The 17,391-nt window shown below is 46.4% G+C and overlaps 1 protein-coding gene across 1 annotated transcript; it reads left to right on the top strand.

The window, feature by feature from the left end:
- Positions 1 to 7,192: 7,192 nt before the first annotated feature.
- Positions 7,193 to 16,492, top strand: MAD2L2 (mitotic arrest deficient 2 like 2). The gene is made up of 8 exons (XM_087701982.1): positions 7,193 to 7,245; positions 8,713 to 8,831; positions 10,914 to 10,985; positions 12,144 to 12,244; positions 13,081 to 13,175; positions 13,943 to 14,016; positions 14,978 to 15,070; positions 16,057 to 16,492. Exons 1-8 carry the CDS (start codon positions 7,206 to 7,208, stop codon positions 16,096 to 16,098), a joined length of 636 nt encoding a protein of 211 aa, XP_087558108.1. The 5' UTR covers positions 7,193 to 7,205; the 3' UTR covers positions 16,099 to 16,492.
- The last annotated feature ends 899 nt before the right edge of the window (positions 16,493 to 17,391 follow it).

Here is a 17,391-nt window from a genome sequence, read left to right as displayed (position 1 = left end):
CAGGTTGGGGGGGAGCAATTTCCTCCATGCCCCCCTGTATTCAGCTCTAAGCAGCCCCCTCCCCACCTTGCACCCACTAAGGGAGATGAACTCGTGAAGTATTTCAGTCTTCTAGAGTGTCAAGGCCCGAATACAGATAGTCCTCAACTTACGACAAAGGAAGCCGGATTTTCCACTGTTAAGCAAGACAGGTGTTAATCAGAATAGAGCTGGAAGGGACCTTTGGAGGTCTTCTAGTCCAACCCCTGCTCAAGCAGGAGACCCTATACCCGTGATGGTGAACTCTCTGCGGGGATGCCAACCGTCGCCCCAACCCAGCTACACTGCGCATGGGTGCACACCTCCTGCCGGCCAGCTGCTCTGCCGTGCATTGTGGGGCGTATGCGGGGGACAGTGTGCTCATGCGTGTGTGTGTGGGACACTCGCATTGCATTTTGGGGCCTTGTGCAGCGCTCCCAGCAACCTGGCTTGCAGGTTGATCCAGGCCCAAATCGAGGCACGGGGGCATCACACGAGCCCTCCACTACCCTTGGCGTCCTGTTTTGGGCCTGGAAAGCCTCCTGCGCCAACCTGGAAGCCAAAAATGGGTGAGGGGAGTGGCATGCGTGGGGGCGGGTCGCACGCAGGGGTTTTTGCTTTCGGCATGCAACGACAAAAAAGTTAGCCATCACTGCCCTATAGCAGGAGTCAGCAAACTGTGGCTCTGGAGCCGCATGTGGCTCTTTCCTCCCTCTGCTGCAGCTCCATCATTGGTTGGCGCCACAATTTTGAGAGGAGCTTCCGGGGGGCGGGGAGAGAAGCTCCAGGAGAAGACTCTATGGCAAGGGGAGGGTTTTCCAGTTGTCTCCACGATTGATAGTGCTTTCGGTTATGACAGGTAGAGGAAGAAGTACGCCGCGCTAGGAGGAGACTCTATGGTGGGGGGAACTGAACTTCCGGTCAGCTCCAGAATTGAACAGGGGACTTCCGGTTAGGACCTTTGTGGCTCCCGGTGTTTTCTTTCCTGTGGGAAACGGGTCCAAATGGCTCTTTAAGTGTTTAAGGTTGCCGGCCCCTGACTTATACCATTTCAGACAGGTGGCTGTCCAATCTTTTCTTAAAAACCTCCAGTGATGGAGCACCCAATGATTTCTGGTGGCAAGCTGTTCCACTGGTTAATTGTCCCTCAGGAAGTTTCTCCAGATTGCTTCTTCCTTTGGTTAGTTTCCATCCATTGCTTCTGGTCCTGCCCTCTGGTGCTTTGGAGAATAGCTTGACTCCCTCTTCTTTGGGGCAGCCCCTGAGATATTGGACGACTGCTATCATGTCTCCCCTAGTCCTTCTTTTCTCTAGACTAGCCATACCCCAATCCTACAACCGTTCATCGTATGCTTTAGTCCCCAGGCCTCTCATCATTTTAGTTGCTCTTAGTGAGGAGTTTTGTCCCACCCTGGCTATTACCTTTCTTGCCACTGTTGTTAAGTGAATCACTTAACGCAGTTGTTTAGCTAGGAACAGGGCTGTTAATGAGAGCTGTGGTGGTGCAGTGGTTAGAATGCAGCATAGCAGGTTAACTCACTGCTCACTCCAGGAGTTCGATCCTGACTCAATCCAGGTTGACTCAGCCTTCCATCCTTCCGAAGTGGGTAAAATGAGGACCCAGATTGTTGGGGGGACAATAGGCTGACTCTGTCAACCACTTAGAGAGGGCTGTAAAGCACTGTGAAGTGGTATATAAGTCTCAGTCCTTCCTTCCTTCCTTCCTTCCTTCCTTCCTTCCTTCCTTCCTTCCTTCCTTCCTTCCTTCCTTCCTTCCTTCCTTCCCAATGGTTAGAATACAGCATTACAGGCTAACTCTGCCCACAGCCAGCAGTTCAATCCTGAACAGCACAGGGTTGACTCAGCCTTCCATCCTTCCGAGGTGGGTAAAATGAGGACCCAGATTGTTGGGGGGACAATAGGCTGACTCTGTCAACCACTTAGAGAGGGCTGTAAAGCACTGTGAAGTGGTATATAAGTCTCAGTCCTTCCTTCCTTCCTTCCTTCCTTCCTTCCTTCCTTCCTTCCTTCCTTCCTTCCTTCCTTCCTTCCTTCCTTCCTTCCTTCCTTCCCAATGGTTAGAATACAGCATTACAGGCTAACTCTGCCCACAGCCAGCAGTTCAATCCTGAACAGCACAAGGTTGACTCAGCCTTCCATCCTTCCGAGGTCGGTAAAATGAGGACTTGGATTGTTGGAGGCAAAAGGCTGACTCTGTCAACTGCTTAGAGAGGCTATGAAGCAGTATATAAGTCTATGTGCTATTCCTTCCTTCCTTCCTTCCCTCCCTCCCTCCCTCTCCCCAATGGTTAGAATACAGCATTGCAGGCTAACTCTGCTAAGCACTGTGAAGCAATATATGTCTAAGTGCTATTCCTTCCTTCCTTCTTCCTTCCTTCCTTCCCTCCCTCCCTCCCTCCCACCCTCCCTCTCCCCAATGGTTAGAATACAGCATTGCAGGCTAACTCTGCTCAGCACTGTGAAGCAGTATATGTCTGTGTCCTTCCTTCCTTCCTTCCTTCCTTCCTTCCTTCCTTCCTTCCTTCCTTCCTTCCTTCCCTCCCTCCCTCCCTCCCTCACTCCCTCCTTCCTTCCTTCCCTCCCTCCCTCCCTCCCTCACTCCTTCCTTCCTTCCTTCCTTCCCAATGGTTAGAATACAGTATTGCAGGCTCCATGGAGTTTTTTGGGGTTATAGAACCCAAATCTCATCCAGAATTAGCTTTGAGAGCCCTCAATATTCCTTCCCTTCCCTTTGGTGAGGCACCCATCCATACCAAAACCAGGCCTAAACCCCACTTAGCTTCCTGAAATCAGCCAAATAATACACATCTGGGGAAAAACAAGGGAACCCCCCCCCTTTTCTGACGTCGCTGGGGCATTTCCCCCCCAAAAAGTATTTGATTTCAGTTTTAAATGTTTTAAATATTCTAGGCAGGTAACCCGGAGGAGGCTGGGAAAAAGACCCCCCCCCCATCCATTAAGAAATTGACAGTGAGAATTGCAAAAATGGCATTGAAATTCTGTCAGAGGTTAAGATTCACCAAGTTTCAGAAAGTCATCAGCCCCTTAAGTCAACATTTCTCAGTCTTGGCTACTTGAAGAGGTGTGGACTTCAACTCCCAGGATTCCACCAGCTAGCCATGGGGAATTCTGGGAGTTGAAGTCCCCACTGTCAGGGTTCCAAGTAATAGCACTGAAGCTCCAAAATGGCTTCAGCCAGGTCAGCTTCAGGGTTGATACACACAGCTCTTAAAGTTGGCAAGGTTGAGAAAAACTCAAGTAAATATTGTGTGGTTTATTTAAGACAAATGACAATAACCACCAAATAACCAAGTTGTTTTTTTTTTAAAAAAAATGAACCTAACTCTTACAAACTCCACATTCCAGTTAACTGAGCTGCAAAGATGCAGTTTTATTTTCTTAAGCAAGTCCACAAACTCGGGGGTCACAACAAACCCAGATAAAATCATAATTAGAATATGTAGAATCTGGGAATCCAAGGCTGGCAGGGAAAATAAAACATCAATTGGGCTAACAACGTGCCAAACTGAGCATTGACATGTCTCGTGAAGCTCAAAGCAGATCAACAGAGTTGGAAGGGACCCTGTAGGTCATCTAGTCCAACCCTCTGCTCAAGCAGGAGACCTTACACCATTTCTGACAGATGGCAGCCCAATCTCTTCTTGAAAGTCTCAAGCGATGAAGCTCCCACAACTTCCAAAGGCAACTTCTGTTCCATGGGGTTGATTGTTCTCACTGTCAGAAAGTTCCTCCTTATTTCTAGGTTGAATCTCTCCTTGATCAGTTTCTGTCCATTATTCCTTGTCCGGCCTTCGGGTGCTTTGGATAATAACTTGACCCCCTTCCTCTCTGTGGCAGCCCCTCAAATATTGGAAGACTGCTATCCTGTCTCCCCTGGTCCTTCTTCTCACTAGCCATGCCGAGTTCTGTAACTGTTTTTCGTATGTTATAACATAATTATAATATGTTATAATATAATATAACATAATAATATAACATGTTATAATTCCCGCTTGGCAAATTTAACCCATATTTGGAGTTAAACCCTTGTTGTTCTAACTTTTTTTTTTTTGGCACAGAGAAAGATGTCCTAAAGACCTAAAGAACAGGTGGTCATTTGAAGTTTTGAGTCAAGGACAAATTCTTGATCTTTGTAAAAATAAGATCCCGAGCAGCCTTCTTCTCTGAAAGCCACTCAGCCTGATCACAGCAGGGGGAATAAAATTGGCAATCAACCCATCTCAGTGGGGAAGGCGAAAGAGCTGGCTTGTGCAAGCTTGTCCACAGAAAATCTAAATCCCTCTAAAAAGGTATTTAACGAAAAAAAGGGGGTGGGTAGAGGTGGGTGGGGAGATAAAGAAACTGCCAGAATTATCGCCTCCTTTTTTCCAGTCTAGTACATTTTATCTGTAATTTTAAACCTCAATTCACCTTCCATTTGGGACATTTAAAAAAAAATATATATATATAAATGCATTTTTAAAAATGTTTTTTTCTTCCCTGAGTGGCAAAAGGAGAAAGGGGGGGAAATGGGGGCCTTTTGTTTGCATTCTCCGGGGAGAAGATAGATGGAGGGCATCACGAGAGTGTGTAGAAGTTATAATATTATCCGTATTATTAATTGGGGATGTATTGATTAATGGGATTAACACTCCCCCACCCCCACCCCAGCCAAAGGATTCAGCACTTTGTCATTAACTACAGCACAGTTTTTTTAAAAAGCCACCAGGAGGGATGCCACTGAAACAAGCCACATGCAAATCAAACACACACACACAAACACACACACAAACGGAATGCAATGATTACAAATGAAATTGTTCATCTCTTCCCTAACTGCTTTCCCACCTCCAGAAGCCCAATTATATTCACAGCTCACCTTTGCCCCAGCTGGAGGGCAGGGAAAGAAAGAATCTCTGTTGAAAATCCACTTAATAAATCCCACCGATCCCCAAAAGCAGATTTGGGGGTTCCTCCCCCCCCCCCCCGCAACTTCTAGAAAATCCTGCTTTTGAAATTCTTCAGTTCAACGCAGACTCCCTAGCTTCCTTAAGCAGGAGTGGAACATTTTTTTTTTTAATTTCCTGGGTTTTGGTTTTTGTTAACCCAAAGTCTGGGATCGAAAGCAGGTGGGAAGGGGTGGAGGGCACCCCTGCCTGTCCTCAGCCCCCCCTCCCACTTCCCTCCCTCTCGCCCCCAGAGCTACTCACCACTCAGAGTGATAGACAAGAGAGAGAGAGAGACACTCACAGGCTGACCCACTGTCTGGTTCTGTCTTCTTTGACAGACTGGCCCAGCTAGTGGCAAAGCAGAGGGGTGGGATTGGGGCTGGGAAGCTGGGGCTGGGGTCCTCCCATGCCTCCTGGGAGGAGGGGAGGGGTGCCTGGAGGAAGGGAAGCGGAGAGTGTGAAGAAGAGGGGTGTGTTTTGGCAGGCTTTATTTATTGATTTTGGGTGGAAGGGTGGGTGGGATATAGGATAGCTGGTGGGCATTGCAAAGAGGGGAGGGGGCGCTCTCTCCTCTCCGGAGTCTCTCTCTCTCTCTCTCTCCCCCCCACCCAAAGCTCAACAAAGGGAACAAAGAGTTGGGATGCAGCCAGTGGACCTCAGCTCCAGGAAAGAAAAGGGCATCATGGGGAAATGCAGATGAGGAGTGGATCTATCCCCCCCACCCCACCCCTCAAGGGGATAGATAGGAGGATGGGGGGCATTTAACAGCCTGCCATGCACAGGCAACCCCACCCTCCACTTCCTTTCTCCAAGCCCCTCTTCTCCTCTCCATCCTCCATCCCCTTCACAGGTGCATTGTGGGAAACTCCCCAGGGTAAAAAGGATGCTTAAGGGGAGGGGGGGAGAAAAACTGGCCGGTCACAAGAGCCACGAGGGTTGGTGGGGGTGCAAAGCAGGGGAAAACCTCCCCCCTCCCGATTTGAAGGAGGAAATCCTCACCTGTCTAGCTCCAGCCTAGCCATTTGCAACCGGGCGCCCACCGCGTTTCAGAGTCCATCTGTGGCGGGTGGGCTGGTACCGTGTTTTAGCACCCCCCCCCATTTGAGATCACTCCCTACACAAAAGGGGTGGGGCCAGACCCCCCTTTTCCTCTGCTTACTTGGGAGTAAAAGCTTTCAAGGGAAAAAGCCTGGGCCAGCTGCTGGAGCTGGGGGCCTCCTCTCCTCCTCCACCTCCTGCGACCCCCCCTGACCCCCGTTGCTTGCATTCCAGAGCCCATCAGCCCCAGCCCAGGGAAAGAAAGAAAGAAAGGGAAAAAAGGAGAAAAGGGATGGAGGAAAATGAATAAATGAGGGAGGGAGGGAGGGAGGAAGGAAGAGGAGAAAGGGAAGGAAAGAGAAAAGGGAGGGAGGGTGGAAGGAAAATGAATGAAGGAGGGAGGAAGAAAGGAAGGAAGAGAAAAGGAAGGAGAAAAGGGAAGAAGGAGGGAAGAGGAGAAAGGGAAAGAATGAGAAAAGGGAGGGAGGGAGGAAAATGAATGAATAAAGGAATGAAGGAGGGAGGGAGGGAGGAGGGAAGGAAGGGAAATGAATGAAGAAGGGAGGGAGGAGGGAAGGAAGGAAGAAAAATGAATGAATGAGGGAGGGAGGGAGGGAGGAAGAGAAAGGGAAGGAAGGAGAAAAGGGAGGAGGGAAGGAAGGCAAATGGAGAATAAAAGAATGAAGGAGGGAGGGAGGAAGGAAGAGAAAGGGAAGGAAGGGGAAAAGGAAGGGAAGGGGGAAATGAATGAATAAAGGAATGAAGGAGGGGGGAGGAAGGAAGGAGGGAAGGAGAATGAACGAAGGTGCAGTCGGGTCTCTTCGGAGCCCGGGCGCTAAGACCGCGGGCGGCCGAGAGAGCTTATCCGGTCAGGGCGCGTCCAACAGCTGCTCCGCCTTCCGCCGCCATCAGCCCCGAGCAGCCTCCGCCGGGAAGGTAAGCGCCAAACCGGGTCGGGGGGATCTCCGGAGCCCCCCCCGACTCAGGGCTTGGAACCAGCGGCGGGAGGAAGCGAGGGCGCCAGGTTGGGGAAGGGCAGCCCCTGCACAGCTGGCCCAGCTTTGGGGGTGGGGGGAAATCCAGCAGTCCCCCCCCCCCGGGGAAAGGGTTGCAGCCCACCCCTTTTGAGGACGCTTCGTGTTTTTCTTGGCAGAAGCCCCCCCCCCCCCCCCGGGAAGGATGACGACGCTAACGCGGCAGGACCTCAATTTTGGACAAGGTACCACCCGGAGATCTTAAGACTTCTTACGAATGCTGGGAAAGTCTTTAAAGGTTCCCTTTGGGTCAAGGGAAGAGGGGTAGACTTCAACTCCCAGAATTCCCTGGGGGGGCAGCTGGAGAATTCTGGGAGTTGAAGTCCACCCCTCTTCCTGTGCTTGAGAAATGCTGCTTTTATTGTCATGTTTTTAATACAGTTAAAACCTGCCTGCTTATTTATTCGACGGGTGAATCTTCCAAACGTATCCATGTTTTCTGAATCTATAACAACAGCAATAATAATAATTTGATATCTAGGACGCTGGCAGCAACCTGTATCAACCATCAGCCCCAGTCTATAATATTTGTGATACATCTTTAAATGTTCAGTTGACTGAGTTTCATGTTTAATAATAATAATAATAATAATAATAATAATAATAATAATAATAATAATAATAATATGAAGCTGATGAAACTGTTGATCACATACTCAGCTGCTGTAAAAAAATCGCGCAGACTGATTATAAATTGCGGCACAATTCAGTAGCACAAATGATCCATTGGAATTTGTGCAAAAATTATTATATTAAAACAGCAACAAACTGGTGGGAACATCAGCCTGAAAAAGTCACCGAAAATCAGATGGTCAAGATCTTGTGGGATTTCCGTATACAAACGGACAAAATACTGGCGCATAATACACCAGACATCACACTGGTTGAGAAAAATAAGGTCACAATCATAGACATCGCAATACCAGGTGATAGCAGGGTCGCCGAGAAGGAACATGAAAAAATCGCAAGATACCAGGACTTAAAAATCGAAATTCAACGACTATGGCACAAACCAGCAGTGGTAATTCCAGTGGTAATTGGCACACTGGGTGCTATTCCAAAAGCACTGGAATTACATTTAAAACAGTTAAAAATTGACAAAATCACCATCAGTCAAATGCAAAAAGCCGCACTGCTTGGATCTGCACGCATATTACGAAAATACGTTACGACGTCCTAGGCCCCTGGGTGGGGCCCGACTAGTAACCAATGCCAAATCCAGTGAAACAACTGGCCGCTGTGATACAATTGCATAATAATAATAATAATAATAATAATAATAATAGTAGTAGTAGTAGTAGTAGTAATTGGAGCCCTTGGAGCAATACCAAAAGGGCTACCTTGCTATTTGGAAATTTTAAATTTATCAGACTTGAACATTCTGATTCTACAAAAAACCACCCTACTTGGAACAGCTTATATCCTCCGACGTTACCTTAACAGTTCCTAGGTCCTTGTTTAGGACTCGAGCTGTTGAGCTACCAACCAGCCCCAAAGGCTGTGAATCTCACCAAAGATTAACCACATATAAAGCAGCTCAGACACCAATTTTAAATACAGTTTAAGGTGACTTTTCCAACTGCCCTATTTTAAAAACAACAACAACCACCACCACCTCATATTTATTTTCATTCTTTTATCTTCTTCTCCAGTGGTCGCCGATGTCCTTTCTGAATTTTTAGAAGTAGCCATTCACCTTATCCTTTATGTCCGAGAGGTTTACCCCACTGGGATTTTTCAGAAGAGGAAAAAATATAATGTTCCTGTTCAGGTAAGAGACACACAAGTACATGTATATCTATAAATCTATATCTATAAATCTCTATGTCAGCGTTCCAAATATCATGCAGAATTAAATCAGAGTCCAAGGCAGAGCTATCCTTAACGTTCCAATTTAATAAAACAGACATTTTGGCATCGTACTATGGAATCCCAATTCTGAAGAACCTCCTGGGATTCCACCCAGTTAAAAGTTCATGATCTTGTCCCCACACCCACAAATCCACCACATGGTCCAATCTTCTCCTTCCACGCTGGCATCTCCACCCAGCTGGTTCCGGTCAGGTGCCAAGGTGCAGAGGCAAAGAATAACCTTGAGCTTCTAGGAAAGAATTTTTTATTTTGAAAATAACACATTCTACTCCTTGCTATTCCCCCCCTTAATAAATACGCTTACTAAAGATGAAGCTAGAAGAGAGAGTGTGGCAGGCCAAAGATTCTTAAAGGAACCACTGCAGGCCTGACACTCTGTCTATTTCTATCTTCACATCTATCTATCTATCTATCAAAAATTAGGCGTCTGTTCCACTTTTGACCTGTCTTTAGAAAATTGTTTTTAAAACTGCTATTGTATGCAAAACGTATGTAAAAGTCTATTTGAGGTAATTCAAACTCCTAGTTCTCCTTTCCACAGCACATTCATTTGCTAACTTATATGCCTCTTTACGAAAAATTTTACTTGAGCATTGCTAATCAACTTTTAAACACTTTCAAAGAAACTGCAGTTATCTTTCGTTAACGTTTGCAGTTTCAGTCAGTGAAATTAAAGATCGGCCCAGGATCTTATTTAACAACAATGAAAACCAAATATACCTTCTTAAATAGAAATCAAAGCAAGTGGGTTGGAATAAAATAAATGGCTCATATTATGTGAAAATAGAGTACATATTAAAAGAAGACAGTAAAAACTTTAAAAAAAACCAGTCCTCTACATGGGGCTGCCCTTGAAGAGCGTTCGAAGACTTCAGTTAGTCCAGAATGCAGCCGCGCGAGCGATTGTGGATGCACCTAGGTACACCCACGTTACACCTATCCTCCGCGAGCTGCACTGGCTGCCCATCGGTCTCCGGACATGCTTCAAGGTGCTAGTCGTTACTTATAAAGCCCTGCATGGCATTGGACCTGGGTACCTGAGAGACCGCCTCCTGCCAATTTCCTCCCAAAGACCGATTCGATTGCACAGGCTTGGCCTTCTCCGAGTCCCATCTGCCAGCCAGTGTCGGCTGGTGATCCCCCGGGGGAGAGCCTTCTCTGTTGCTGCTCCGGCCCTCTGGAACGAGCTCCCCATGGAGATCCGGATCCTTACCACCCTTCCGTAAAGCTACGAAGTCCTGGCTGTTCCGAAAGGCCGGGGGCTGTTGAAGTATCCAGCCCCGCTTCAATTGTGAATGTTGTGTATTTTTAAACTGTTGTATTGTCCTATTTATTCCCGGCATACAAAACTAATAAAACACAAACACAAACACAAACAGTCCTAACCAAATTTACTTAGCCTCATCATGCATATCTAAAAGAAAAAGTTTGAAAAAGGAAATGAAAATAAAAACCATAGAGTGCAGTTAAAGGCCCAATATACAGGGGTGAAATTCAGCAGGTTCTGACAGGTTCTGGAGAACCGGTAGCAAAAATTTTGAGTAGTTTGGAGAACTGGCAAATACCACCTCTGGCTGGCCACGGAGTGGGGAGGGAATGGGGATTTTGTAGTAACCTTCCCCTGCCATGCCCACCAAGCCAGGCCCACAGAACCAAACTTAGCGAAGATTTTTATGTTGGATTAAATCTCACTGTTGAGTGTTGAAATGTGCAACAAATTGAGTGTGTTTACTATTTAGAGCAGCGGTTTAGTAGAAGTGGAAAATAATTGATCTCAAAATGAGAATGCATAGCTTAGCTTTCCAGTGTGAACCTTTTAAAGAATTTTTAAAGTGTCTGTTTGGGCTGAAATCAAGATAAGTTATGGAGCGAGCATTCCCCCTATTAACTAAAACCAGAATTGTTTTAAAGAGAAAAAACACAGAGGGTTAACTCAAATGGATTTCTATCGACACCTGAACCAAATGTCTTGCGCCCACAGATGTCTTGCCACCCCGAACTCAATCAATATATTCAGGATACCCTCCACTGCATCAAACCTCTGCTACAGAAGGTAAGTATCAAAACTTTAGTGCTGCCTTAGGGAACTTGGCATGGCTAGTCTAGTGAAGAGAAGGACCAGGGGAGACAGGATAGCAGTCTTTCAATATTTGAGGGGCTGCCACAGAGAGGAGGGGGTCAAGCTATTCTCCAAAGCACCCGAAGGCCAGAGAAGGAATAATAACGGATGGAAACTGAACAAGGAGAGATTCAACCTGGAAATAAGGAGAAATTTTCTGACAGGGAGAACAATCAACCCATGGAACAGAAGTTGCCTTTGGAAGTTGTGGGAGCTTCATCACTGGAAGATTTCAAAAGACTGGACTGCCATTTGTCAGAAATGGTGTCCTGCTTGGGTGGTGGTGGTGGGGTTGGACTAGATGACCTAAAATGTCCCTTCCAACTCTGCTAATCTTTTAGATCTGTTAAATTTCCTGGTGCAGAAGAATCCAATCTGGAACCAGAGGTTTAATCTTCTGAGCTTTTGGACTGGATCCCACCCTCAGGGAATTTCTCTGTGTCCTTTGGTCTGTTGTGTGTGTGGTGCTTGTTGTGTGTGGCTTTTTAGATGTTGATTGGGGTGTTGATTGGCTGGCGATTAAGTTGTGGGTTGTTATTTCCTTGTGTTGCCCAGCCCTCGCCTCCTAAGTACTTGATAAGCTGGTGGTAAATCAGCACTCCTGTTGACTGACCAATCACTTCTCTGGCTGTTTTAGTGCCTGCTCTTCCAACAATCTTAATAGCTGCGAAATTCAATGTATGTCCTTGTTTATTGCAGTGTGAGGCTATCAATGAGTTTAAGTCTTCTCATTTGACTGCTCACTGATGGTCTTGCAATCTGGTGGTTAGCTTCCTCCCCGTCCTACCTAGGGGATCCAGTAGATTACATTGGAAGTATGTCCCCTCTCCAAGCAATCTTTACAATGCATAATTTGTCCTCGTACAGTAGACTTCGGGTGATATGCGATGCCCACTCGCAGATCTTGGAAGCTACGTTCTACTGCTTCCGAATTTTTTTTTTGATGTACCAGTTTCCTCATATTTCGCAGCAATCCGACTTGTGTGAAAACTCAAACCAAGGGAACCAGCTCAACCTCTGGAATTCACAGAGTTCTTCTTCAGAGAGAGATAATATTTATATCACCTTGCTTGTTTTCGCAACCTTTTTCAGAACGACGTGGAAAAAGTGGTAGTAGTCATCCTTGATAAGGAGCACCATTCGGTAGAAAGATTCGTCTTTGAGATCATGCAGCCCCCATTGCTGGCAATCAGGTAAGGGTCCTTGTTTTTAAGCCCCAAATGCTGGGTTGCTGGGTCGCATGCCACACCCACAAAGGTCTTTCCTTAGCAAAAACTCAGTCGCCATCTCTGGTTTATTCTGCAAAACGCAAGAGAAGCAAATATTCAAAACTGCTGAATATTAAGAACAAAGGAAAAGCATTGATTTGCAAATAAAATGAATTAAACACATGGGGGGGAAAAAACCATCCTCTTAAGATACAGATTAGGGGCTGCTTTGAGATCCGATCGACCAGGCTGTGTCTGCATCAATCTAGCTCAGAGTTTCTCAGTTTGGCAGCTTGAAGATGTATGGACTTCAACTCCCAGAATTCCTCAGCTGGCTGGGGAATTCTGGGAGTTGAAGTCCACATATCTTCAAGGTTGAGAAACATTGGTTTAATCACTCCATGGCCCATGGTTATTACTATTAGTAGTATTAAAACTTAGAAATATGGAGCGTCATAAAGGGGAGAATATAATTGTAAAACAATATTTAACCCAAGTTAGGACTAGCCCTCAGGAAGGCGGTAAACCAGCATCTCAAGTGGATTTTCAAAGTCAGTTTGCGGCCTAGTCTTAAATCTTGAAAGGAAATCCTTACAGACCAATGATGACTCTGTATATTGGGTTTCTGTCTGGATGGTCTCTTGTGACGAGCCGATAGACAGAGAAAGGAAGCAGTAGGCTTCCTCCCATATTTTAAATACATACATACATACATACATACATACATACATACATACATACATACATACATACATACATATAAAATTTCAGCTACTTTATATATATATATATTACATTTCAACTACTTTTTCCTTCTCCAGCTCCGATTCCCTGCTCACCCATGTGGAGCAGCTTCTGCGGGCTTTTATCCTGAAGATTAGCGTTTGTGATGCTGTTTTGGACAACAACCCTCCAGGTAGGACAGTCAGCAGAGATGGTAATCTAGCTGGCAGCTGGCCGTGGGGTGTTTGGGGGTTTCAGGGCGATATTAGGACTTCATTTTAGCTTCACCATCAGCTGAAGAAAACACCCAATCCTGAATGCGGGACTTTGGTTTGTTTCAAACAGTTGTCTTCCAGATGAATTTTTCTTCTTCTAGCAATTCTGGGGCAAATGGAAAAAAAACCAGTATTTTTTTTCCGGAATATTTATAACCTCAGTGGTAAAATAGTGCAGGAATTCTCACTATGCACCTCTCCACTTCGCAGGGACCAAAATATGCAGGTGGTCCTCAACGTAATGACCACAAGTTTCAGTTGTTATGTGAGACAAGTTGTTAAGCGAGTTTCGCCCCATTTTACGACCGTTCATGCCACAGCTGTTGAGTGAATCACTGCAGTTGATAAGTTAGTAACGTATCTGGCTTCCCCATTGACTTGGTCATTTCGCAAAAGTTGATTCCATGACCCCAGAACTCTGCAACCGTCATAAACACGAGTCAGTTGCCAAACCTCTGAATTTTGATCACGTGACCCATGGGGGTGGGGTGGGGGAGATGCAAGGTGGTAACTTTGAAAACTGGTCGTAAGTCGTATGTTTCGGTGCTGCTGCAACTTCGAACCGTCACTAAACGAATTGTTGTAAGTTGAGGACTATTGTATTTAATCACAGGTTGGAACTCTGAATCGGGCCTCTTTTATTTAAAATCTGGGTCGCGCTCTTTCTCTACCTCATTTGTTGCAGGCTGTACTTTCACCATCCTGGTGCACACCCGCGAAGCTGCCACGCGCAACATGGAAAAAATTCAAGTGATCAAGGTAAGGGATGGCGCTGTTCTAACCGAGGCTTCCCCAGAAGCCGAGTCCTCGTCCTGATAAACCCCTTGTATTTAATTGATGGTGAATTCCTCTCCAGCAAAGTCTTTCCTCTCTCACCGTCTTTCAAGATAGTTCACAATTACCGACCTTTATCAGGCTTGGAGAGTGGCCAGGCCGATATTTTTCAGACACGCCAAGAATGCAGGAATGAATTAATTGCCTTCTGCAAAGCTCTTCCGTCCCAAGGACCGGCCCATAGATTTCCACTGCTCTCCTCTCCTTTGCCTTCTGCGCATCTACGCGTCAGGCACTGGGCTGAGCTGTTCTTACTCTTCTTCATCAGCCACCTCCAGATCGGGGTGGGTGGGTGGGTGGCTGTTGATTCTCTATCCAAGGGCTGACGGACGGCCCAGGCTCCGCCTCTGTCTTAATACTAATATAATTATATTAATACACTATATTAATATTTATTATGTTTGTTTTGTAAGTATAAATATGGCTATACATTCAGTGTGGGATTATATGTATGTATATATGTATATAAAAGGGACGCAGTGGCTCAGTAGCTAAGACGCTGAGTTTGTCGATCAGAAAGGTCGGCAGTTCAGCGGTTTGAATCCCTAGCGCTGCATAATGGAGTGAGCTCCCGTGACTTGTCCCAGCTTCTACCAACCGAGCAGTTTGAAAGCACGTAAAAATGCAGGTAGAAAAATAGGGGCCACCTTTGGTGGGAAGGTAACGTTCCATGCGCCTTCGGCGTTGAGTCTGCCAGTCTGCCAATTCTCTGCCAGCTTCATTCCCTCTTCCCCCTAGAAGCTCTTAGTTTGCCTTGACGCCGGCCTTGACTCCGCCGCCTCCTTTGATTCGGCTGCTGGAGGGGCCGGCGACCAACAGCCCACAACATTATGGGCACCTGGCCAATAGTTTGCATGAAGACGCTGTTATGTTTCCCATCCTGTAGGACTTCCCCTGGATTCTGGCCGATGAGCAGGACGTCCACATGCACGACCCCCGGTTGATCCCCCTGAAGACCATGACCTCCGACCTCTTGAAGGTGAGCAGATCCACCTTCTGCGGCCAGCCAGTTTGGAAGAGGACAAGCTGACCATTAGATCCAACCCAGTGGTGGGCTTCAAAATTTTTTAGAACCTCTTCTGTAGGTGTGGCCTGCTTTGTGGGAGTGGCTTGCCGGCCATGTGATCGGGTGGGAGTGGCTTGCTGGCCATGTGACCGGGTGGGAGTGGCTTGCCGGCCATGGGACTGGGTGGGCGTGGTCAACTTGTAAAATGTGGTGAAACTCACTTAACAACGCTCTTCCTTAGCAACCAAAATGTTGGCTCGGAAACTCTGGCATTGAAGTGTGCAAGTCTTAAAGCGGTCAAGTTATAAGACCCTTGCACCCCTAACCCTTTAGGAAAAAAAACCCAGGGGTGTTCAAACCTGACAGCTTTAAGACTTATGGACTTCAACTCCCAGAATTCCTCCTCCAGTCATGTTGGCTCAGGAACTCTGGCATTGAAGTGTGCAAGTCTTAAAGCTGTCAAGTTACAAGATCCTTGCACCCCTAACCCTTTAGAAAAACCCCTTGCAAGGGAAGAGTGAAGAGAAGGACCAGGGGAGACACGATAGCAGTCTTCCAGTATTTGAGGGGCTGTCACAGAGAGGGGGGGGGGGTCAAGCTATTCTCCAAGGCACCTGAAGGCCAGAGAAGGAACAATGGATGGAAACTGACCAACGAGAGATTCAACCTAGAAATAGGGAGGAACTTTCTGACAGTGAGAACCATCAACCCAGTTGCCTTCGGAGGTTGTGGGAGCTTCATCCCTAGAGGCTTTCAAGAAGAGACTGGATTGCCATCTGTCAGAAATGGTGTAGGGTCTCCTGTTTGGGTGGGTGAGGGGGTTGGACTAGATGACCTACAAGGTCCCTTCCCACTCCGTTAATCTGTTATCAGGCTCAAATCCTGCCTCTCTGCAAAAGCCCCCGGTCTTGGAATGCCTGATAAATGCAAAATTCCTGATTTGAACCCTTTCCTTTTAGATGCAGCTGTACGTCGAGGAGCGGGCGCAGAAAGGCACTTGAACCTCGACCCTCCCATTTTGGAAGCTGCAATCCAGGGGATGCATGACCAAGCTGCACCCCCATCTCCTGCAACCACATCAATGCTCGGTTGAACGCGCGTGTCCGAGTCCCTTCTTAGCTACCGGGTGATCGTGTTTTTAAAAGTGCTCTTAAACCCCGCCAGGTTATTCTCTCTTTCTTCAGCCGAATCAGAGAGTCGAGTACTTTTCAAGTGGTTAGACCCGAGGGAGGACGGGGACATTGCAGAACTGTGCCTAGAAAGTGGTAATGTCTTGTTTGCTGTGAAAACCCTCGTCCGTCTTGTTTTAAAGTCAATGTTTATCGCTGTGTTCTGAGGTGGCAATGTAGAACAATATGACGACAAATTCACTGTAAATAAACTTGAAACGTTGAATCTTTGAGCAACTTCGGTCACTAAACTGAGAAGAGGGATTTAGAGGGACACAGATTTCATTTAAAACATTTTAAAGTACTCTTCAACATAATATAATAACAGTAGACTTATATACCGCTTCATAGGGCTTTCAGCCCTCTCTAAGCGGTTTACAGAGTCAGCATATTGCCCCCAACAACAATCCGGGTCCTCATTTTACCCACCTCGGAAGGATGGAAGGCTGAGTCAACCCTGAGCCGGTGAGATTTTTTTTTTTTTTTTAATATATATTTTATTATGTTTTCATTCTATACAATCACATATTCACTGTGCTTAATCAGGGCATATAACATTGAATAATAAACACGGCCCTCACTTATATAGAAAATGCCCTCTACAATACAAACCCAGTATACCACCTTGGCCTGCCATACACCCTCTTTCAACCCCCTCCAACTTTCATTCTTCCTTCTCACACACCCCTCTACGCCTACTTCCCCTCCCCTTCTTTCTAACCTTAACCCTATCACTCCCTCTCCATTCCCTCCCTCCCTTCTCCTCCTCCTCTCTCTCACCCTCTCCACCCTCCTTCTTCTTTCACTCGACTCTTTCCTTCGGTATCTATTACCTTCCAGTATATTCGGTTTGTTCTATTTTCGCACTAACATTGAAAAGCCACAGTATACAAATACAATCATGGAATTTAACACATATTGTATTTCCCCCCTCCCCCTAAATCCCCACCTCCCTTCCCTCCCCCCGACTTCCCAAAGACCATACGTGGTATAATTTTTGAACAATCACAGTCTAAAATATCTCTACATTGAACTCAGCTTCTTACTGTTACCCAAATTTTAAACAATTTAAATTGTTACTGATACTAAGCATAAGCTATCTGGAGTTTCTTAGTCCCATATTTA

The sequence above is a fragment of the Thamnophis sirtalis genome, unplaced genomic scaffold, assembly GCF_051295495.1.
Source record: "Thamnophis sirtalis isolate CommonGarterSnake01/CBP01778 unplaced genomic scaffold, rThaSir2_p1.2 scaffold_15, whole genome shotgun sequence".
NCBI lineage: Eukaryota > Metazoa > Chordata > Lepidosauria > Squamata > Natricidae > Thamnophis > Thamnophis sirtalis.
Note: the sequence above shows the minus strand (reverse complement) of the source record. Positions and strands in the feature narration are given on the sequence as shown.